Below are 25,271 nucleotides of genomic sequence, written 5' to 3' on the forward strand. Positions count from 1 at the left end.
AAGAGGGAAACATACATATGCTGCGTTTTTCTTACCAGTTATTAATCATGATTTCAGCTGTTAATGAGTTAGTTTTTTTTCATCCACATGTGCAACCAAATAACCCTGAACTATACAATGTAATTAGTGTGTTATAAACCTTTTCCCCAGGATGCAACTGGTTGTTTTAGGCTATACGTTTATAATTGGGTAAGCAGTCAAAATAATGTTGTTTTCAATGAAATTTGGACAGGGACTTTATAGGTAACAGTAACTAAACAAAGAAAAAAATATATATTAGTTTTTAGTTTTGCTTTCTCATCCTTGTTCAAAGCAAAATCACCCATCCAAAACATAAGCACATAGTTTCAGTTGAAGAATAGTGTCTTCTTTCAACTTAGATGCATTGCACTTCTTCAAAACCAAGGTTTTGCTTTCAGATTTAATACCACTTGCAGAAATATTCTCTTCTCCTGTTTGCAAACTATACAGTGTGCATGAGCTTCCTCTGCCCAAAAACCTTTCCTGGACTCTCAGCTTTATCCTCTCTGCTCAGGAATTGTTGTTTTTTTTGGTTTGTTTTCTTTTAAAAGAATGTGATAAGTCTATAAAGTAACAGCTTCAGCCAATAGAATGACTGTAAGTAACTATTACGTCTCTACCCTGAGCGACTTGTTTTATTGATTACTCTCTCAAAACTATACTTCTGCTCTCAGATTTAATGCTTCTTGCAGAAATATTGTCTCCTTGTTGTTTGCAGTCTACTCCTCACACTCAAACTCCTGCTTCCCAAAGGAAGTTGGAAACCTGCACACTCATGGATTAGCTTTCTTTCTACACAAAGGTGACTTGTCTTGTAACTATTCCTGCAACTAAAATAGCTGCATGTGACATTACTGCCCTGTTGGTGGTGAGTTATTATTTTTCACTCTGGTAAGCCCATTCTCATAAACCAATTTAAAAATGAGAACCACCAGAACAGACAGATGATGCTGCGGAATTTTGAACGAGGACAGTAAATATCTGGAGACTGAAAATAAGGAATCTTGCACTAGAGGTAGTTAAAAGAGAAACTGGAGGCTTTTCTGTGAAACATATATGTGCACTTTTAAAAAGAAGTAATGCATAAATATTTTCTCTTTATGTTCTAGCTTGAGAGAGATGTGAATGATGCAAACTGAGAGAGAAAATATATGTTGCCAAAGGCATGTAGTCTGAGTAAGCAGTGAAACATCTGAAATTGAAAATAAGAAAACATTAAAAAATGTATGCTCTTGTATTTTAGAAAAAAACAGCATGTAGCATATAATCCCCATATGATCAAAATGTCAAATTTTTGGTTTATTTTGCAAAACTACAATCTGTTAAATAATTTACGATGAATAATTTTATGCATTTTAAGCCAAAGCATAAGAAAATACACTTGAAGATGTTCTACAGATATAAATTTTGGGCTGGTGATAAAATTAACTGCTGCTCTTATTGATGGAGTTTATTGCAAATGAGGTCATGTTGAAAGCTGAATGTGGATTATTGAGTGTTTAGTGGCCAGTTTAGCTCCAGCATAATCCATATCTTTGCAGAGATTTGCTATGGTCGTCAGTGGAGAATTAAAACCCTCCACTGAACATGGTGAAAGCTGCAAAGCAATAAAGTTGCTCTGCCATCTTGATAAGGAAACCACACAGTCGAAAGCCCCAGTTCCCCCCAGTCTTTCATGTTCCGTGTCACATAGACAAGCTTTCTCGTAGCTATTCTTCTTCATGTACATGCTCTTTTTTTTTTTTTTTACCCATTTACAGTTTACACCATCCAGTCTTTTGTTTGTTTTTCACTCTTTTATCTGCACCTCTTGTCCCACCCACCCCCCTCACTCTGTTTCAGCTTTGCTCTCCTTTGCCCTGCTGAGCCCTCTTGGCGAAGCGTTAAGTGTATAATCTGTGATCTCATGTCTAGATGGGCCTCTTGTCTCCTCTCTCACTGCACACAAAGGGTCTGAATCGCTGTGATTCACTCAGGGGACACAAATGAGTCGTGAGCCACCCGTGTACACTCATGCAGATACACACACACCAAACAAACACCCAGAGATGTCCGCAGCTCTCCAGCGCTCTCCCTGGAGCTTTGAAGTTGCATATTGATGATGCCAGATCTGAAGGCTCAATTGAATGTGCAGAGGCAGAGGGGGTGGCTATTGACCGTCCCTTCACCTTGTTCACCTGTCATCCCTGATGAGCCGTAATGAGCAACAGGTGCCTGTTTTGCCAGTTTTGGCCTCGATAGTCATCAAATGTTCAGCGCTCAGTCAAAGTAATCAGCTGCCTTAATCGCTCGTTTGATGTGTCATCACAGCACTTCATAACAGGCTGCAGTGGGCCTGAAGCACTTTTTTTTTTTGTAAGAGGCAATTAATATTATGATTATTTAAAATGTGCGTCTGATACAGTGGCCTCAACTGTTACTGGCAAACCTGTTAAAGACATTAAAAAAAGCTAAAAAATAGTTTTTTTTATGGCAGCATCATAACCTCATGTTAAAAAATAAGTGAGCTCAAGAGATTTTTTATTTTTTATTTTTTTATTTGTCATAATTTTAACACTCGCACCAAACACATCACATACAATATCATACTTATGTAAATATAAATATCTTTACAAATTTTATATTGCTTATGGTTATATTTGTATTTATCAATATTCAACTCTTTTGATGGAATAATTGTCAGCATTTAAGCAATTTCTCTTTGGAGATCAACAAAATATATATATTTCTCACCATCTCCATTATTGTGTGTGTACAAGAAGGGCAAACTTAAATTCTTATCTACCATCACTTTTCACAGTTTAAATCATTTACATCTCCATATTAATTGCTCTGACTGTAAATGCAACACAATTATTTGGTTGAGTACCTATTTTCTTGTCCCCAAATGACCATTCATTCTGTCCCACTCTGATGGCATGTTCTCTTACTTTTCCCATTTTGAAGACCAGTGAGGAGAAATGGGCCTTTGTATTCAGTGTTACTCAAATACCAGGGAAGCAAGGAGGTAGTAAAAAAAAAGCCTAACAGTGTATAAGGCTATAATAGAGTGAACATTAGATGGACCAGTATGACCTTCAGCAGACGAGCAAATAAAGGCTGGTTGGATAATGAGCAACATGAAATATTTCTAACAGTGGACAAGATGGTGTCTTATTAAGAAACTAACACACTCGATAGTAGTTTTATTCAAAGCAGGTCTACTTTCAACCTCCTGAACATGACTTATTGTATGTTCATCATATCCTTGCTCTTTTGCAGTTGTAATCTGTTTCCTTTAAAAAGGCCTTTTGCCCTTAGAGTGATTCTGGGCCATGTAAGCAGGCCTGTCATAATAACAAATTTCACTGGACAATAAATAGTCCCAGAAATTATTGTAATAAATGATAATAAATGTTGTTTTGAGACCATTTTAACTAATATAATGCTAATGGCATAATAATGCAAATACATCCTCTCAAACATCAATAAACTAGTGTCCTAACACTGGAAGACATTTTAAATATAAAAAATAGGCAAGTCTTAAAGTCTCTGTAAACAAACTTGCTCTTCAAATTATATTAAACATTAGGCTCAGACAAGGATAGCAAGTAATACTGACAAATAGGACTTTTGTGAAAAACAACTGTGAACCGACTACGGTATACTCGGTGTCATAATTCTGCATGTCTTTGTGCTGATATGCTACTTGAAATTCCAAATTACAGTGAAGTTTGTAGTTGCTGAATAGTAGATGTGAAAAAGATAATGGGGTATTGTTGCCATTTCAAGTCAGTGTAATAAGTTGCCCACTGACTCCTCTCCCTTCTGATGCATATACCTCATAGTTTCGTTGTAACCTCCTGCAGTAGTGGAAAACAGTCAGCTGCTTCCTTAGCAACTGGTTTAAACCGGCTGTGACTCAGCAGCTAGTGTCCTTGCATGTGTGTGTGTGTTTGTGTAAATGGAACATGCAATGCTTTGGGACTTATCAGTGCCATAATGCTGCCAAAACAAACAACTTGAACAAGTTGCCAAGAAGACAGTGAGGTCAGTGTTTTACAGAGAGTGTGGTGGCACTGCCAGGCCCCTTTTATTCAGACAGGATGGTGTTTATGTTTGTTTGCCCTTTAACTTCCAGCATCATAAATGCCTCTTGTGTGTGCTCACTGGTGTGAATACATGGAAATCCACATATTGGACATGCAGGGCAGGGTGAACAGAGAGATTAAAGGTTACTTGTGTTTATGCAAAAGAATCATGTTGGCTCATAAAACTAATTAGCTCGCTTTTGTCTGTGTGCATGATACTGATTGGTGCTTGAGTGCACTTGGCTGTACACGGCCTTATTGCTATTTAAGGTGCTGTATTTATTTAGACATCAATTAAAAGCCACATTTGAGCAAATAATGAGCTCAAGCATCCAGCGGTATTTCTTTTTTTCCCCCCCAAGTACTGGAAAAGGGGGAAAATAAATTTGAGTTGAATATTTTTCATGCCACTGCTCTGGTCTTGGCAGGATCACTTCAGTTTTTAAATATCCTTTACAGATGTTTCTGTTGGTGCAACAGAGATAGTATTAATAACAGGAAGAATGAGGACACTTCCTCCTTTTTTATATCACTCTGCTTTTGGCCTTCAAGCTCTATTTTTTTTGCTGCATTGTTTGTCACTAGACATTTTGTTGCAGTTGTTTGCATCACCCCTCTCATCTCTCTGTGATGCTCTGTGAAAGGAAGAGTTGGCACAGAGACATAACGCTCATGCTGTACATGAGTAGACACGCCTCAGGGATGTGTGTATCTTTCTATGTTCCAGTTTGCTACGTATCTACTAGCGAGTTTCTACAAATGCCCTCTGCGCCCCCTGTGGCTGTTTACATGCATCGTCTTCAGACGGACAGGTTGTATTGGATGCGCTAGAACGCAGCGGTCCCCTGTGAGCAACGTAATTAGGAACCTCTGAGGAGAAGAGGAGGGAAAGAAAAATTCAGCGTGGGCTGAATCTAAATCTTCCTGCTTTTATTCCAGACTTCATCCTGTGTAATCTGTGATAATGTATTCACAGAGCGAGGCGGATCAATTCACTTCTCCAAGGGAGAGATGGGACACTGGGACAGAAAGGGGAGACCATTGTTTTAACTGTAAAGAGGGGAGGGAACAGACGAGGGTAGACGACATGGAGATTTATTGTAGTGACAAAGCTGGAGATGAGACATAATTAAATGTAATGTTTGTTTCTGGTTTTCCGTATTGTTGACTGTATGGTGTTTTTATGACTTTGTATTTTTGTGTTATTATGATTGAACTGCCTTGTTGCTGAAATGTGTATACAAACAAACTAGATTGATTGATAGAAAAAACATCTACTGTAAAGCACCAACTGTTGATGTTAACCCTCTCCAGGCAGGTGTTGCAGATTTGCAACAACTTAAACAGTCTTTGCAAGTAATTTGAGCCTGAGAGGGTTAAATGCCTCTCATTGGACTTGCGATTAGGGAATATTGATAAGACTACTTAATGATCGATTATGATTCCAATGATTGCTGAGGTTAGATTTCCTTCTTATGTTAGTATTACATCATCATGTTATGGCCTTTCCTTGTCCTAAAGAAGACATTGCGATGTAAGCATTGGTTAAAAAGTTGGCTTTTAAGGGTGATTTTTAAACAAATCAATGGAAAATTGAGTAGAAGGGAAAAGTATGATGGAAAATGTGCACTGGCAAGTTCATTCAAGAGTTTGCTTGAGATTTAGAGAATGTGGATTGTGGTGAGAGTCTGTCCGTTAACAGCTACCACAGTCTGCTGTATCTGAGACCTGGGCTTTGGCTTTGGCTTTAGCTTTTCTTATGTCAATCCACTCCTCCCCCACAAACACCAGAAACTTCTTACATGGGCTAAGGAAAAAAGGCTTGGATGGCTGCTCAATGATTCAATGTTCTCTTTGCAGATAAAAGTAAATGTAACATTTCAATTGGAAGTCAAGATTTCAGTCAAGTGTGAAATTTCCACAATCGGTGAAGATTTGTGGAACCTTGTCATCAGCTATCGTTCATTCACTGTGTAAGGGCAGCCATCAAACAGGAAATTTCAAATCGCTTAATGTTTCCTGGCAAGTTTTGGGGAGATGCTGAGTTTTCTTTGCCATTCCAAACACTATTACCTTATTTCATGACCATTATATCTGGTTATGTGCTTGATTAGCTAGCAGACTTGCCTGACCCAAACCCTATTGAGAGTCTATGGTGTTTTGTCAATTGGTAGATAAAAAACATCCAATGCAGAAGAACTGAGGGATGCTAATGAAGCAGCCAGGCCTTCCTTAACATCCAGCAGAAGCATTGGCTCTTTGTCTACATGTTGCAATGCATTTATGTTGTCATGCAAGCAAAAGGACCTAAGACCAAGTATTAAAAGCAAATACTGTACAGGATGTGGACAAGCTTTTTAGTATGCAGACGTTTCTGTTTTTTGGTCTTGTGAGCCCTAATTTCTCTGTTTTAGAGGTGTCCAAATCAAATACATGATTGTTTAAAAATCTACTTTCTGTTCAGATGGAAGCCACCCTTGATGCAGCTCAGCTAGCTACTACAGGAAGTTAGAAAAATATAGGTCTAAAACTGATAATAAACAGATTATGATATTGATTCTTTAACAGTGTGACAATGTACAGATGATTAATTAAAGGAGTGTAGTCAGTAACTCGGTCTTATTGTAGATTATTATGTTAGTTACTTTTTGAATTATGAATAACCCTTTTTTGATGAGTAAAATGTCACAGCCACATTCATGATTGCTGACAGACCTGTAGGATAACGTTACTCGAGGCTGAGAATCAGATTACTTATTTTACACACTATTAAAACTACGTCACATAAATGTTTACACTACAGGGCAGTTTCTCCTGTCTGAATGGACTCTGCATGATGGCAGAAGGATCTGAGAAGACAACATGTTGTGCTCCATCTAAATAAATCCAGGAACTGATAAGAAACAAAGTTGTTGTTGGTTTGACTTTTTCTGAGCTGCAGAGTCATTTCTGAGGCCTCGGGACACCAACAAATCACAGGGAGAAAATGTGGAAAACTGGTGGCCAAGATAACTCAAATAACGGATCAATGACAAACTTTTCAACCTTTTCATAAAACAGATCATGAGAGGAATGTTCATCTTACTGTACACAGCCATGACAGTCATAATGTTTATCTTTTTCTCTCTCTTGCCTTGCATAGTCTGTGGCATGTTTCTGTTTCATCTGATTTAATAACCTCGATGCTGCTCCCAGTGCTTGCTGGTTTCCATGGTTTCCATTTCCTGGACAGTGTAGTATGCAGAGGACGAGCTGTGTGGGTATGCTCGTGTTTGTGAATGTGAGGCACGGCCGTATGTACTTTCACAAGTAATTATAGTGCTTCAGCCATTAAGAGACAGAACATTTGCGCTCGATTTGATAAGTGTGGTATGATCTGACTAATGCCGTCTAAGAGGACCAGGACTGTAATGTGCATTAATCAGTGTCTGTGTGTGTGTGTGGGTGTCTTTGCATGTCATGATGTGCGTATGTGTGTGTGTAGCTGATGAAGAGGAGGCCATTTCTATGTGGCTGTATGTTGAGTGATTGAGGTTCGCAGAGGGTAGAGCTCCTCTCCTGATATAAGAGAGTGAGGAGTAGAGGACATAGGGTGTGTATGTGGATGTGTGTGAGTCCATCTGTGCACTGAGACAAGAGACGTTTATTTGTTTCAGTGCGTGTGTCCCCCAGGCCAAAGAAATGTTTTTCTAGCCAATCAGCATCCATCAGAAGCTATACTAACCTCTCCTGGAGACAAAAAACTATAAATGCTTCTCTAAATCATTGACCATATTTCTTCTGCCCTCCCCTCTCTCATCCCCTCTTCCCCCCTTTCTCCCCGTCTTCCTCCAGCTGGTGGGCGGCGAATTTGACCTGGAGATGAACTTCATCATCCAGGAGGCGGAGAGCATCGGCTGCATGGTGGAGCTGTTGTCGCACTGCGAAGTAACGTGCCAGGCGGAGATCTGGAGCATGTTCACCGCCATCCTGCGGAAGAGCGTGCGAAACCTGCAGACCAGCACCGAGGTCGGCCTCATCCAGCAGGTGCTTCTCAAAATGAGCACTGTGGACGACATGATCGCAGGTGAGATGTGGAGACGGCAAGAAAAACAGTTCGGTTCATAGTTTTGGATCATCATACAATATCATTATTTTATCCCATCAATGTTTCATAACCTCATTATTTAAACATGATTAGACACTTAAAAAGATTTCAGTTGTTTCAACAGAGATGTTTAACATTATTTAAAAAATCAAAAATGTACAAAATATGTAATAAACAGCCTATTTTGTTTTAATCATTTTGAATTAAGAATAAATGTTAACATGGTGAACAGTGTTGAAAAGAAACTGCATTTCTACACGTTTCTAAAAATACATAGATTAAAGGACCAGTCTCATTTTATACTGATATTAAGAACCCTACTTATTTTGGTTTAGCCTTTTCTTAGCACTATTTTTATTGATGAATGAGCTAAAAGGCAGAGTTAAATTTGCATAACCAGTATATATAGAAGCTCCTTTCAAGAAGTTGTTGCAAGAACAATATGAAGCTCTAGAATTTTATTTATTTTTCTAATTTATCAGTATATTTAACTAAAGCGTAGGTTAAAGCACCCTATAGTTGCTTTAACCTATTATCATTTAAAATAATAATAAAAGAACAACAAAAAATAATTTCAAGAAATGTACTAAAAAAAAGTTACATGTATAACTTAAGGCTATTTATTTAAAGCCTAAAACCATTAGTTACTTCTACCACTGAAAAAAAAAAAACAAAAGAGATTGATTATTGTGATTATTGTTATTTTTATAATAGTATTAAAACTATACATATATATACTCAAACTTTATTTGTGGCTTTCAATTCAATATGTTGAACTGTTTCTTTAATGAAGACCATCTCTTCATTAGCACTTCAGGCTGCATGATGGCACATTTTGAGACACATCTCCAACATAAATCCCATGAACTTCCTTGATAGGAGGCCTGAAATGTCTGTGCAGATGTTTGTCATATATTTTGTGGATGAGCTCAGAACTTTATCAGTCATAACATTTTGTGATTAAACCTTCCCACTAAAACTCCCAATTGTGTTTTAACCCAGCTTGCGAAAGGTGTAAATTAGATATATCTGCTTACTTATTCATAAATTGGTAATACACTTATTAAGTATTTCATTAGCTCTGTGTAAACAAAATAGCTCAGGCTGTGCAGAAACGCATCTGTTGATGTGCAATGTGTTCTCACACTTCTTTGTATTATTGCTTTGTAGAGTCTAGTCACTGCAGTCATGTTTGAAAGTGTCTACTGCCAGAGTAATAATTTCACACAGGGTAAAGGGATTTTCCCAGGAGTGCCTTTTAGAATAACACGAAGAACACCTTTCTTCAGAAATGTTTTTTTCTGTATTTGTTTGACAAATAAAAGCCAATAAGGCATTTTCAATAAGCAGTATACAAGATTTTATGACCATTTTCAAGCCTGTTGAGTTAACCTTATTTGTTTGTGGGTAAACGTGGATGATGCTTTCTTATAATAAAATTTTCCAGTGTGCTTTGTTTGAAATATATAAAACTTGCCTAGATTTTTTTTCATACCTACAGCATGTAAACTTTACCCAGTCAGTCATCTCTTTGTGTTGTCACATTGACCTTGGCTTTCCTTTGATAGCATCTCAGCATGTTTGTCCCCACAGTTAGTGTCCATGTCGTCTCTGTCCTACCCACTGCGGCTGGATAATGGGTTTTATACCTTAACTGAGTTATTAAAACTCAGAGCAGAGCATACAGCTGCATCAGTTTAATGCCAGTTCTCTCTGTTCTCACTTGGATTCTGGCTTTTTCCTGAAACTATTTAAAATGACCCATTTGGATTTATTGTACCAAAACTGGAGCTCAGGGGTGTAAATCTGGGACATTCTGAGTTGGATTTTGCTCTCGTATCAAGTACCTCAGTGAGATAGCCTTTTTCCTTTATTCCCAGTCGCTGGGCTCTGGTTAATGAATTATGGTGGTGAGACTCTTCATGTCCATAAGAAAGAGGAGGCCTCTCTAAGCAGATCGTTTCACTCTGCAGAGGCGGAATGCTCTCTCTCTCTGCCATAGCGACACTGCTAATGTTGTTTGTGTGATGTGAAGGTCAATGAAGCAGGGAGGTCATCTCGAAATACCTCAGTTTAGTGCTGATGTGCTACTGTCTACGAACGTACCTACAACAGAAAAATAATCAAGAGAGTTGTATTATATTAGGACTAGCCGTATAAAACCTTATCATGCACCATATAAGTATATTTACTATACTGAAATATAGTACCGAAATTTTAAATAAAAAGTTTTTGGGTAAATAATTCCCCTGTACCTTTAAATGAATATCCTTTCCAGTATAAAACTGGCACGTTTTTGTAAATATTTGTGTTGAATATTCCATTTACTGTGAAGTCCACAATTATTCATACTCTTGCTGAATAGATTTTAAGTAATCTTTTACTTCAACCAACTTCTTTTCTGTTAATGAAAATATATATATTTTTATTTTAGCCCAACTTGAATTATCTGTAGAGGAAGATGAATATTAGGGTGATGGCAGCAATGAGCCGTTCTAATCTCAAGGACATGGACTTCATCATCAAAATACTATATTAAATGCAAAATAAGTTTCTACCTTTGTTGATAAATTCATCTAAAATTTGCTTTGTTTTATTACCATTTGAGAGATGCCTGTCTCACTTACTTTCAGAAACACAATTTAAGCAAATAATTTTAAGTGTGTCAATAAGTCTGAAGTGTGTTTGAATGTGTCAGGAGGAGTAATAATAATTTAGTTTTCTGTAGATATAAAAAGTGTCCTTCATACTTTTTTTATTTCAACCACTCGAGTAACAAAGACTCAGGTCAGTTTATTCCTGCACCTGTTCATGCTTTATGGATTGATTTGTACCAGTCTTTGATATAATTTGTTTATGCTTTGCCAATGAATGATTTAAAGTTATATCTTAAGAACTTATTTAATCCTCCAAAGCAGTAAGAGTCTATAATTTCTATGATGAGGTGAAGGGCTTTTATTTGTCATATTTCAAAAGAGTAATTTGGTCCAAACTGGAATCTGAACTGCAATCAGTTGAATTAGGAGTGAATAAGACCTTTGCAAAATAATATAGAATTAAATGAAATTACATCTGAGTTTAGAACATATTATTATAATTAAATTGTCTGAGAATCATATAAAAACATACAGAACGACCAAGATGAAAAATGTGAAACACAATGATAAAGTAAGCGGATAGAAAATAGAAACAGGAAGGGGTGACATGTGGGTGCAAACATGTTTGAAACATTGAAGGACTGATTTGACCCGGAGCTGTCAAACAGTGATATGTCCTGCTTGCTATATAGTGGTGTAGCTGTTTGTTGTTGGCTTGACTTTCACTGAATGATAAATGAGTAAACTCTCGCTGTACGTGAACTGGCTGAGTGTTATGACCTCATCACACTTTATCAGAGAAAAGTCTGCACAGGGCCTTCCAGATACTGACTCAAAGATACGCTCATGAGAAAACATATCTTACCCTCTGTGCTCTCTGCTTGTGTGTGTGTGTGTGTTTCCTCAGACCTCCTGGTGGATATGCTTGGAGTCCTGGCCAGTTACAGCATCACAGTGAAGGAGCTGAAGCTGCTCTTCAGTATGCTGAGAGGAGAGAATGGCATCTGGGTGAGTTGCTGCAGAACAAAACTTTGCATATTTGCCGTTTTGTAGATGTTGGTTGTGGACATTAAGAGAATGTTTTTTTTGGGTGTTTTTTTCTGAAGTCGACAACTTCACAAGATTATCATTTAGACCTTTATTACTGGAGGATATGGAACTTTTGAAAATACTTAAACAGGCTTACCTACAACACAAATCTAAATTTTGAATACAGTTGCACTCATAAATCCTTAAAACACTGATAGGCACACCCTGCAGGATTTGATCTGATAGATTACATGCACACACATGCACACAGTGGATGGTTTGTCTTGCAAATTAAGATTACATTTTCACCAACTCTGTTAAAACAGAGAAATGCAGAAATGTGTAGTTAAGAGAAGCAGAAGTGATGTCAATGACTATGTTAATCTGATAAGATGTAGATGCCAGGTTTTAAATTAGCTTGACAGATAACAACACAACAATTGTATGTAAATTTCATTAAATTTAAATTTATTTTCTGATCTGTTGTAATTGTTGGTGAGATTTGAACTGCTTGTTATAGAAAACATTTTTAAATCTTGGGACTCCAAAATGAGCTGCTACTGTTGTTTGTTTTTCTGAAATTTGTGTAAGTGTCAATCCAGATGCTGAAAATCCTCTCAAGCATCAAAAAACATTTGGTCTTCATTGAATGATGCTTTTTAATTGCACAAATTTCAAGGTGTTAATTTTACTAGCTAGACCTAGAACAAATCTATATGCTGAATTCTTCTAAATACTTGGCGATAATAAAGTGCAGTTCCTTAATTGAGCATCAAATAAAATAAGTCAGTCAACATAAACTATAAAGGTAAAGTTGTGGTGGTGATGGCAGGTGAATGACTAGAAATAAAGACATTTCAAAGATTCCATCTCAGTATTTTTATTAAATGTTGTTTATAATGATGGCTTTATGCAAATAATAGATTTACTTTTGGTTGTGTTGGGGAACTTGAATATGCCAACTTAAAACTTGTTAATTTATTGAAATTGATTGATTTTATTCTTAAATTGACTCTGACAACAGTGAATGCACTCTCTTTAATTAGATTAGCCAAAAAATCACAGTCTCTAAATTATTGCAATCTGCAGGACAGAGGCCTCAGCTAGTGACTTTTTTTTATGACTTCTTTAATTGTCTTTCTCAAAACACCATTTTATATGTTTTATGTCTTCAATTTATTTCTTTTTTTTTGTTTTTATTTATTCTCCTTTTTGATTTCTTTTGGCTTGAAATTAGATTTTCCTTTGATTTTACTTGCCTTGTATCCAACTACAATAGTGGTTGAAGCTAAATTTATTCCAAATGAGATTAATTAAACGGCAGGAGTTTGTGGTGTCATTAGTCTGGGTGTCACTTAATGGGATTATTGTGCTAATAGACTTGAATAAAATAGAACGTGTTTGCGAGTGGATATAGAGACATGGGTAATTTGTTTATGTTTCAGGTATTTTCTTTTATAATTTTTTCAGTGGTGTTTTTTTTTCTCTCTCTCTTGTAATTGACTTTATCAATACAGCGAAGTAGTGACTGTGTTATTGCTTAGACCCTTAGAAGCTTGATGAAAAAAGCAGTGACAGCCCAATCAGGTGTGAAGGTGAAACAGTCAGTGCAGTTCAAGATACTCAGACTCTCTTTACATGTAGATACTATTTTCGGTTTCTAAGCACAAGCCAGCTCTACTGGATGAGTTCAAGGGCACACCTCGTTTTTTTTTTTTCTTCTTTTTCTACTTTTGACAGGTTGTTTAACCATCGCATCTCTTTCACAGACCTTTCTTTACTGTCGGCAGAGAAATTCAAAACTTTTCAGACATAAGACAGAAAGTTTTGTTTACTCTAGCATTTTGCATGCTTTGGAATTAATTTGAATTCTCCGTGTTTTAAACTTTCTGCACCTTTATGTTTATTATCAAAATGCATAAGCTTGTCGTTTTTTTGTATTTGTTATAGTTAGAGCTACTCTACAAATACCCATTAAAGAGATTACTCCTGGTGCTGGTAACTAAAAGTGATTAGTTTAAGATCAGCTTGGGTTCCTGTTGTCGTAATCCAAACTGCTCCCTGTAGTTTACTGATTAGCTCAGCTTGCAGTCACTTGATTTCCCTGTTTTAGAAAGGATACTTTAAAACTAAGCTTTTTAGAGATGATTTTATGAGATGAAAGTTCACGTTGAAACTGCCAGCGCAGGCCTTTTAGGTCTCTGTACATTTACAGATTTCCTGTAAAAGAAGAAGCAATCCCGGTTACCCTCCCACCTCTCTTTTCAAAACTCCTCTTGTCTATTTTGGTGATTCCTCCTCTGATCAACCTACTTTTCTGAACATATTTTCTAGGAATTTGCAAACTCCGAAATACCAGTAGAACAAGGTACACAGTTAATTGTTGTCCTTGTTGAGTCATACATGGAGAAAGGCAGGTCAATCACAAACATTGAAATATCCTGTAGAGATCAAAGCAAACTTAAAATCTTCTTTCTCCACACCTTACTGTCTGAAAGGTTGGTAGATCTGCAAATGAGTCACTAACTTCAGATGCACATCAGTGAATTATAATATCATCAAATATTTAATTTGTTTACAGGTTTTAATCAAAAGGTGGAACTCATGTAAATTCATTACACTCAGTGAGGTGTATCAAAAGTGTCTGCGTTTTGTTGATTTTGATGAATTTGGCTTAAAACTAATGAAAACCCAAAATATTGCATCTTAGAAAATGTAAATTATTAAATTGGATAAATTTGAAATTTTGATACAGAAATATATTAAAAGTTTATCAGGTTTGTTGCTTATCATTTCTTAATAAGTTCCTGGTTTACAGAGGTGTGTATCCAAGCACATAAATTGAAAATAGAGTAGAAGGAAAAAATGCAGTAGCAAAAATACACAAGCAATAGGGATAACAACAGTTTTGACAGGATTGTGACTCATTCAAATGGTTGGGGGAGATTCACAAGGCATGGGCTGCAGCTGAATCCAACACACAAACGTATGCAGGCAACGGCTGCAAAGGTCGCATTCCTTGTGTTAAGCCATTCCTAATCTGGAGACAGCATGTTTTATGTAGGTCAAGGAGAAAAATGACCTTAATATATGTTGGATATTTATTGAGGCAACATAATAATTGGCTGGTTGACTCTATATCACACTGCATCATATCAACATATAAGCTGATGCCGATCTGATATTAATATTACTGCTACGGCTGATAATTGATATTCACCTAGTATATTACATAGATTTCACTACTCTTTCAACACTGAAAAAGCAACCTCAATGCTGACCTCTGCTTCTCTGCTTCAGTTAAACTTCCCACAATCCTGCACTGGATCACCATTACTGTCACATGACCATCCTTCTCCGCTTCCCCTCCAGAAACAAATGACTCGTCATGACATCAGTCTCACGTTATTCTATTTTTTATTTCTGAAAGTGATTTTTATGGGTTTTTTATTAGCTGTCAGCCATCATTGTTTAAACTAACAGAGCTCAGCAGTTTAAATACATCAATGTGTTTAATAAATCTATATCACACATTTTTTGATTGAACTGCCAATAATACATTTTCAATGATATTCTAAGCTATTGAGTTCCACCTGTAAATGCCTTTTCCCTTCCTCATTAATCGATCCTTTGGTGAAGCTCATGCACAACCACCTTCAGCCACCTCTGTTGTCTGACCAGTGGGCAATACCCTCAGCCATTTTACTGCACCTCTGCTGTCCAATAGCAATTGTCAGCCCATCCACTTTGTCCGTTTCACCGTCCATTCCAGTTCCTCCTCCCTCAGCAGTCTTCTCTGGGGACAGATCGATTAAGGGGTGCCATGGTATTGAGGGGTTGTTATCGGGGGAGGGAGCCGGTGATTGAAGACTTATTGATCTGGGATGGTTGTGGTAGAGATGTGAAGCCACAGAGTTGTTTTTCTTTTTTTCCTCTTTTTTTTTTAAGTCTCACTGTACTGTCCCTCTGATGCACAGCATTTTTCATGTAATAACAACTTACTTTCTCATCTCCTCTCCTAGCCAAGACATGCTATCAAGTTGTTGTCTGTGTTGAACCAGATGCCTCAGAGGCACGGTCCCGACACCTTCTTCAACTTCCCTGGACGCAGTGCAGCGGTAAGAAGCATACAAATATGTTCTGCCCCTACATGGCTAAAAAGCAGTTCTTCCAATTTATGTGTAACATCAGCATGTTTGTAGTTATTTTATTCCACGAAAAATAGATTATAAATATCCAGTAATAATGTTAATAGCATGGTGGAAATTGAAAATTGTATATAACCCTATTAAAATCGACTGTTCCATAATGTAATTTTTTTTTCTCACGAATCCATTCTTTAGTTGACATAGCTGTTGCCTTTAACTCAATGTATTGATGAAGAATGAAATCCTTCTTCAGTTTTACCTTTTTAGCAGACAACTACAATTAAATGCAATTTTGAACACATTCAAAAAATACACATACTTCTTTATATTTCTACCAAAATTAATTAATCAGATTCATTATCAATAATATCAGGTCTGTACAAAAGAAAACTGATTCATTTAAAGGTGTGTGTATTAATGAGACCAGATTTTGGCCCCCTTTTTTGTTTTTGTTTATCTTTTCTCCTCATACACCTTTGTCTTTGTCTCTTAATTTTTTCAGAGTATATTTTATACTCTCAAAACTTTTCACATTTATTTATTATGGTTTAGTTTTTAAAATTTTTTTTTAATCTCATAGATGCATCATTTTAACAATTGCCTGTAGTTTTTTGAAATCTGTTCATGGCCACATTGCATTTTTTTATATGTTGATGTAAACTCTGCTGTGCTTATTCTCCACCAGGCTATAGCATTGCCACCAATTGCCAAGTGGCCGTACCAAAACGGATTTACCATCAACACTTGGTTCAGACAAGATCCACTCAACAACATTAACGTGGACAAAGACAAACCATACCTCTACTGGTGAGTTTAGAACCCTGTAGTTGGACTGGAGCTAAAGGTTATATTTTATTGACTTGGTAAAAAAAATAAAATAAAATAAAAATTGACAATGAAACTCATACTATTAGATCATTGTTTTTTCTAACATTTATTATCTTGCTTGCAGTGAAAGACCAAAGAACATTAATATGCTTGTTTTATATTTTTTGTGATCACAGATAATCGATTTTCTACAAGTCTTTTTATGTTCATAAGAAAAAACACTGATTTAAGTGTTGACTCCTTTTGCGCTAACTGGCCTCTGTTGTTGAGGATTCAAGAATCAAATAATGAAAAAGCCTGCTGGTGAATGAAGAAGCTGGATCGCTTTTTGTGTTCAATTTGAAAGAAGGTTTGCTGACGGAAAGATGCTGCACAAAGCAGAAATTGTCTGATTTCTTCACATTATCAAAAGTAATCGACTGACTTTAGTTTAGTTTATTCTTGCTCTTCAACAAAAGATGAGATTATTGCAAAAAGAGATACTGGCTTCACTTGGAGCCAGAAAAAGACCAGAAAGGCTAAAAACTCTGTTGCAGTGATTATTTTTAATTGTAGAGATCTTTAAGTGCAACTTCTAATTCATTTCTTACATTTTTCTATCTCACTACCTATGTCGTCTGGCAGTGCATGACTGAAGAAAGCCCGGGGTTGAATGTCCAACCTGTTTGATCTCATTTGCTTTGCTGATATTTTTTAACTCTATTAGCATTAGTCAATAGATTCAGCATTAGCTTTGGCCCTCAGATGCTCCATGTGAGCAAAAAGGCAGCTATATTTCTTGATGTGTTAGACTTAAATAATTTTCACAATAAAAACATACAATGTAGGGTGAATTATGAATAGAAGATCTTACATATGAAACACAACCAGTTTGTGTTTCTGAAGCAGCATGCATGGATTTAAGGTCTCCAAATTGTGAGATAATGGTATGTCATAAACAGTGAGGTAATAATTAAATAGATTATTGATTTGGAACAAAACTTTAAATGTCAAGACACTCCGTGTTGAGTGTATGGTTTGTTGATTGCTTTCTGGCTGCTGTGCAGTTATGGACTCGGCTCGTTTCACTGTTGGTGTTGTAAGAGCAAGATGTTAGCCAGTGTAAAGCTTCATTGGTTTTGACCTTTTATTTAATTGAGCTTCTTTTCTGGACATCTACTCTCCCTTCATGTATCTGTGATGCTAACTAGCAGCATCCTCATTCACCTAAACCCTCCCCAGAAAAGTCAAAGACCCGTTACCACCAAGAAACTAAAGAAAGTGAACCAGGAGATAATCTCCTGAAGGAAGGATACCATCACAGAGATGAGCTCTAATCATGTAAAGTGTTGGGATGTAATCCTGTTTCCTTAGTAACCGTTTGTCAGATTGTCATGGTAAGCACTGAGTGAGAGAGGGAGGACGTCCTCCTCTGTTCTGGCCCGGGTCTTATCATCCTCCCCCAGATGCAGCTGCTACTCAAGTAGCATGTTTGACAGCGGCCCATGAAGATGCATGACGACCACGATAACGCACTTTGACGCGGTCCTAATGCATACCAGGGATTCGCTCGAGAGGGATTTATATCTGCTCTCCGGCTTTGCTGCGCGTGTGATCCTTCTGGGCCTATTTTAGGAGAGGAATGTGTCTTAGCTGTGAAACTGCGCTGTATGTACGTGGATGTAGCGAGAGTGGGAAGATAAATATTACGGGGGACAAATGAAGGGAAAAGGGATTAGTAATGTCAAGAAATTGTAATCTGCAACCCATGATGCTGTTGCAAGAAAAAAAAAGTTTGGAAAATCAGTTGTCTGTCACTGGCTTAAAAAAATAAAATGTGTGGGTGATGTTGATCCTAAATATTTGTTTCCCCGCTTAAAAATGTTGTTCTGATTTTTGCTTTGTTGCACTTTAATGTTTCATATCTTATCAAACTAATTGGATAAATATAAAAAAAGTAGTTGCCGTCTAAAACTAAGAATTGTCTTGGTTGTAACAACTGCAGCATCTTTCTCTTCTAACTCTAAATTAGAAGAGAAAGATTTTTGGAAATTTTTGGAAACTGTTTTTTCTGCTCATGCCAGAAAACATCTTGTTGCCACTTTTCAACCTGTCCCTGATTACTGAGACAATATTTTCTTCCATGCCTGACCCAGCTATTAGGACTGTTAGACACTGTCATTTATAACCTCTCACACATCACTGCACTCTGTGCTTTGGTCAGCTGGACATCTTTATCTACAAGCAGACCTATCCAGTGGAGCAATTTAATATATAAATCAATACCTGGACCGTGAACATCATACCTGTCAACTTTCATCCTGTAAACCGTGTTCACAACCTGCACTCGTATAGATGTTTCTTCCATATGTTTTAAGCTGAGCAAAAAGCCTTGTTAGCTAAATGTTTGTCATCTTCTCTTTGGTAATATTGTGCATTAGTATTGTTTATGTGAACACCTTCCTTTTCAAGATATTGTGAAATTTTTAATAACTGGCAATGAGTATTTTACATCCCTGTGGAGACGTTTTGGACCACTACTGCTTGCTGAATTTGTTGTGATTATGTCACAACAATGTCTTTTCATTTCTTTCCTGACCCTCCCACCCTTTTTAATGCATCTTTGGTAGGCTCTGCGTTTTAGGGAAAAATTTCCCTCCAAGTTTTGTCCACTGGTGGATTATGGCTTTCATTGTAATTTTCTGGAATTCCAAAATCTTTTTAACCCTTTTAAAGACTGATAGCTGTTAATGTCTTTGTTTCTTATTTGTTTCTAAATGTTTTTTGATTGGGGCACATGTTTTTTTTATTTTAGATCTTTTGGCCTACCTAATGTTGCCTGGCAGGTTCTGTTCTGTGAGTCTACCTCGTAAAATTAAACTAAACAATGTGGGCAATGAGTTAATTTATGAATTTATTTATACAACTTTTTATTAAAATAATTATTTAGTTAGTCATAGTTCAGTCATAGTTTAATTGGCTATATATTAATTAGATCACCTAAAGACAACAAGAAAAGCAAAAACAGAGTAATCTTTATGGAGGCAATTCCTTTCAACAGTATCACATATAATACATAAATTCTAGAAATTCATACACATTTATTGTATTTTTTATTTGCAATGTGTTCAGTCTCTTGTTTATTACCTAACTTTTTCTTTTTTGTTGAACTTAAAACAACAAAAAGACCAAAAATTTATCTCTCTGATTTTTCTACAGTTTTCGCACGAGTAAAGGAATCGGTTATTCTGCTCACTTTGTGGGAAACTGTCTCATTGTGACATCCCTGAAGTCCAAAGGAAAAGGCTTCCAGCACTGTGTAAAATACGATTTCCAGCCACGTAAGGTAAGGAAACACACAATCTGGAAATCCTGTGCCACTTGTTCAATTAGGCAACGGCCCTGCTCTCTCCTGCTCTCTCTCCCTCTACATCTCTCTCTGCACTCGCTGCGAATGTTGATAAGCCTTGATAAGGTCTGTCAATTAAGGCCCCCTCTGCCACGCTGTCAGCAGTTTGCTGCTGTCCTAAACACAAACACCCACACAAAGTCCTTGCGTGTGCACGGAAACAAGCACACATTCGGTTGATGAGATGGCCTTCTGCGGGATTTGCTGACCCAATGGATTCCCGGCGCAGCCTAACAAAGTTCCCAGTGGTTCCAGTTGATCAATTTGTATGTCACCCTCGTTTGTCTGGCTGGTGCATGGGTTAATGTTCATGTGTGCACTGGGGAGGTGGTAATGTTTGGATGGACATTTGCTCCCTCATTAACCTGGCAGAATTTTCGCCCCACTTACTGAAAGAATTGAACAAATTGCAATCATTGTTAACAGGTCGCAGTCATAGACAGCTTCGGTATGAGGAGTTCAGCAGAAAGAATCTTTACTGCTGAAAAGACAGAAATGAGCACACAGGACAAAAAGCAACGCAGAGGAATGACTAATGGGGTTATTTCTGTGTTTTCCAGGTTAGACGAGCGTGGAAAAGAAAATAGTTTGGAAAATACTATTTCCAGACTTTATTTAGTATCTTGTGTTCTTTCTAATATATTACCCAAATCGGACCTAAATGATGACCAGATATCATTAAATGATATTTCACGGCATGGTTGCAAATCAAACTTAACTGTTTCCATGTGTTATTTTTTCAGTGGTACATGATCAGCATTGTCCATATCTATAATCGCTGGAGAAACTCAGAGATCCGCTGCTATGTCAACGGCCAGCTGGTGTCCTACGGCGACATGGCATGGCATGTCAACACTAATGATGTAAGTACACTGTTAATATTGTTTAATATCATAGAATACATTTTTGCTTGACTAGATTTCTTTTAATAGCAGCCAAAGAAATAGTCTTACACAAGTCATCTTTAACTTTCAAAGAAGTGCCTCTGATAAAGCTCTGAAATCTAGTATTGCTTTGGCTTTACTTCAAGCTTTCCCTCATGTTGTGGTCTTGGCAAACATTTGAGGTGTGCCCTCTGCGCTTGCCAGCTGCAGGAGAGTTGCCCTTGGGCTCTTTTCCAGCACAACTCACCCAAACTCCAACTTCCAACTTTTCCATTTAGCAGGGGACAGGTTGCCTGACCTTTCTGTGGCCCTTCCCGCTTCCTTCCTCGGAAATTTTCAACTTCTGCTGCTGTAACCGTAGGGGTGGAGAACACATATTTCCTGGCCTCGAGGCAGTGTTTTAGTTTGTGCATGTGGTTTGTGCAGCTTATCAAGAAAACTCCAGAGAGGTGATGGAACAGGTCTCAAAATGCACTGATCCTATCGGTGTGTTTTCTCTTGAATGCTGGAGATAAAACTTATGTCATAATTTTTAAACAGCGGAGCAGGACAGATCTCGTTGTGATAAGAAGTATTAAAAGGATGTAGCTGGTAGGGAGGCGAGTAGACTGCAGAACACATAGAAGAAGGTGATAGTGAAGTTGGTGGAGAAGAGATTAAAAACCAACAGCCATTACAAGTTCTCCTGTTTTCCTCCATCCACTGCAGATAGCTAAGGCCCTTTAAATGAAAATGAAAAATGTACAAGATTTAAGAAAAAAAGTGACACTGCACCATAATGTTATTAAATACATTATGGTTAAACTGCTTCTCCTTTTTTTTCCAGAGCTATGACAAGTGCTTTCTGGGTTCATCAGAGACAGCAGATGCGAACAGAGTCTTCTGTGGCCAGCTTGGAGCCATTTATGTTTTCAGTGAAGCTCTCAACCCGGCTCAGATCTTTGCCATTCATCAGCTCGGTCCAGGTTATAAGGTACATTAATACAACCAATCACACTGAATCAATTGTGAGGCACATGTCCCAGAGGTTTTTTTTAATTCTGATGTTGTTACTGACCCTCTTCTACTGAATCTGCTGTTGGGGATCTTGAGCTTTTATTTATTAATACATAGGAATTTAGTCATTATAAGAAACAGGCTATGGTGAGAATAGAAACTGCAAGTTTGTGAACTTATCATACCCTTTTCATTTAATTGTCTAGGTAATTTTTCTTTGCGTAAAGATGCATAAAAACACATAAAAGCCTAATTATACACATCTATAAACACAAGAACATGTCTACTGTGAGACTGTTTCTTTTTAATGTCTGCATCATTAAAAAGAGAAGAAGAATGAGGAAGAAAGAAAGACAAAACATTAGGCTCTACAAGTAGAAGCACCACAAAGCAATAAAGAGAGAAAAAAAGTAATTGCTCATAAAGCTTTTTACTGCAATGTTTTCACAATATTATGCCGTCACAGTTCAGACTGGTATGGAAAAGCCTATTTTCACATTACTTCCACTTCAGGAAACATGAACTTGATTTGTTAACATTCTGTATCACTTTAATGTTAACCTATTCTGATTAATTCACACTTATCAAAAAGTATGAGTGCAAAAAAAAAAAAAAAAGATTTATAGAGTGGAATAAGTTTGTGCACTGTCAATTTTTTTTCTTCTTTTAAAAAATGGCTCAAATTAGTCATGGGAGTATCACAACAAATATGATTGGAACATCATTGCTTACTTACATCGGTGTAAGCAGAGTTGTTCTGCTTACACCGAAGACATTTAGTTAGGGAACATTTTGGGTGATGAAGAGTTGACTGAGGCCATCAGAAAGAAATTTGTTAAGGCTAATCACTGTGAGTAACTTAAAAGCTCTTAAAAATAATTTAATCAGTCTTTGCAGGGTATAAAAATGGTTTACTATTTTCAAAACTACTGCTGGCTGTCAACTTTGACTATTTAAGAACTTCCATCTTGAAAGCTGGCAGCAAGATGCTAAAAGAACTCTCAAAACTCATATGCATTATCTTGCAGCTGTTGATGTGAAGATGCACAGCTGTAGAATCAGAGAGAACCCCACAGAATTAGAGGTAGAGGTTCTTAACTTTGTTTTCACCTAAGCAGCGTGCATAAAAATTCTGCTGAAATCTGCTCCTTAATTGGAAACACCTAGATTTTCTTTTTTTTAAGTGCAATCAAATCATTTTTGATACACATTTATGTTTTTTACAAGCGTAAACATGGATTTTCACACATTATAGGAAAAAATATAGCATCAGAGCTTTTTACACTGTTTGTTGCAGAGAACCGTGAGCTCTAAAAATCGTATTCCAGGCCTTTTTGGCCTGGCTATCAGGGAAAGATGAGAGACCAGAGCATCTCGCCAGCTGTCTTCTCCTTGTTTTGGCAGACTTGCCTCAAGCTGCTTTCAGCCTTTACTTGAAGGTGTCCAGACCTGTCAAGATTTCAGCACCAGGAGACTGCATCCATATGAAGCTGTGGATGTGCAACAGTGGATGTGCAACAAGCTGCTGGAATCACAGCACATTCTCAGAACAAATATACAAAAATCATAAGATATTTCTTTACTTATTATACCATACCATACCAAATTTATTTATAAAGCACTTTAAAACAACCACAGCTGATACAAAGTGCTGTTCATAGAATAAATAAAAACTCTTACAGTTTAAAACAAACAAACATATTATAGACTAATGGAGCAGTAAATAAATTGTAATAATTTGAATTATTGTCACCTTTAGTAATGTAAACCTTAGAAACATATTTACTAAACAAGTTACAGGTTATTATTTTGCCCTCACTGAACATTTTTCACTGTTTCGTTATTAGATTGAAGAGTGTTTTAATGAAAGAAAAATTCTGTTTCCTGCTTTGTAGTAAACGAACAGAGAAATAACATGCAGGAATGCACAACCCCATGTTTTAGTATGTAGTCATATTACTATCCTAGCATAGCTAATATGTTAAGTAATGGTGCAAAAGGTAACATGAAGGCTACTAGTATTATGCCAATTGAAAATAAATGGAAGATCCAATTCATTGCTAATTGGTCTCAATATAGACATAACAAGCAAATACTAACTAACTATAGTGAAATAATCAGACATTTTAAATTACTGGTTGGCCGTATTTTTTCAGTACTCTTTTAGTGACTCCTTTGCCTTTTTGTCTCAGATTTTGCTTTGACATTTGTACTCTTTTTTTGGATTTTGTTTTAACACCTTAATGTTTTTTTTTTGTGCTCTGACTTCTTTATGCATTGGCTTTTGAATTCTTTTATGCATGTTTTCAGGAAATTTTTGTAAAGTAAATTTTTATTAGGCATTTAACAGCAGTGAATATATCCCACTTCACTTGAAAGGTGGCACAGATCTACAGATCTACAAATTATTCAATGAACTAGAGCCTTTGCCTTGCATAGAAGCTGTCAGTTGTACTAGAGTTGCACACTTTACCTTCTCTGTCTGATCTAACACATTATGGGTAAGGATATCTTATAGACTAGATCTCACAGATGCTCCTCGTAATGATTACATGCACATCCTCTGTTTTTTTTTTTTTTACTCTATGAATACTGATTTTGCACTCTGTCACAGCCCAGAGCTTCCTGAGACTGATCAGTTAGATGATTGCCTCTCTGCATGGCGCAGAATGGCCTTCTCAGATGCCCAGAAGAGACCATTAAATGGCTCGGTTGTTTCGAAGACGCAGGGCCTCCGTGCTGGTATAGTAATGATGAGTGTGTGGGTTTTTTTCCAGCTGGTTCAAGAGTGATAACAGTGAGACTCAGTTTGTGTCGCCTAGTTTTCTTTCTTAATGTAGGCCACTTATTGTTATCTTGGCTCCACACAAATGATGTATGTATATAACAAGGTGCTCTTTACGTATTGCTTGGTTCATGTTCAGGAGAGCTGGATCTTCAAAGTACTACATGTAACCCTTGCAGCTGTACTGTATGTATCCTCTTGGCCTTGGCTGTTGTCAGTGTTACTGCTCAGTAATGAGCAGCCAGACAGTTTGCTCTGCTGAACAAGCCTTCAGCTCAGCGAGGAGGCCCGTGGTCTTCACATTTGTGGCGGCTTATGATGGCCGACACACTATGTTGAGCTGAATGTCTGCGTGTGCAGTTTGAGGCCCCCACGCTCCACTAATGACACAAGAAAAAGGAGCATAACATCTTGTGTTCCTGTGTGGGCTGTAGCTGT

The 25,271-nt window shown here is 37.1% G+C and overlaps 1 protein-coding gene across 1 annotated transcript in view; it reads left to right on the plus strand.

The window, feature by feature from the left end:
- nbeaa (neurobeachin a) overlaps positions 1-25,271 on the plus strand; it is a 97,725-nt gene that overhangs the window by 22,310 nt on the left and 50,144 nt on the right. The window contains 7 exon segments of the mRNA XM_055051594.1: positions 7,926-8,157; positions 11,683-11,783; positions 15,827-15,922; positions 16,638-16,759; positions 19,979-20,105; positions 20,912-21,031; positions 21,879-22,025. Coding sequence (XP_054907569.1) covers positions 7,926-8,157; positions 11,683-11,783; positions 15,827-15,922; positions 16,638-16,759; positions 19,979-20,105; positions 20,912-21,031; positions 21,879-22,025 — 945 coding nt within the window.

Source organism: Poeciliopsis prolifica, unplaced genomic scaffold (genome assembly GCF_027474105.1).
Source record: "Poeciliopsis prolifica strain line A6 unplaced genomic scaffold, Auburn_PproV2 SCAFFOLD033, whole genome shotgun sequence".
Lineage (NCBI taxonomy): Eukaryota > Metazoa > Chordata > Actinopteri > Cyprinodontiformes > Poeciliidae > Poeciliopsis > Poeciliopsis prolifica.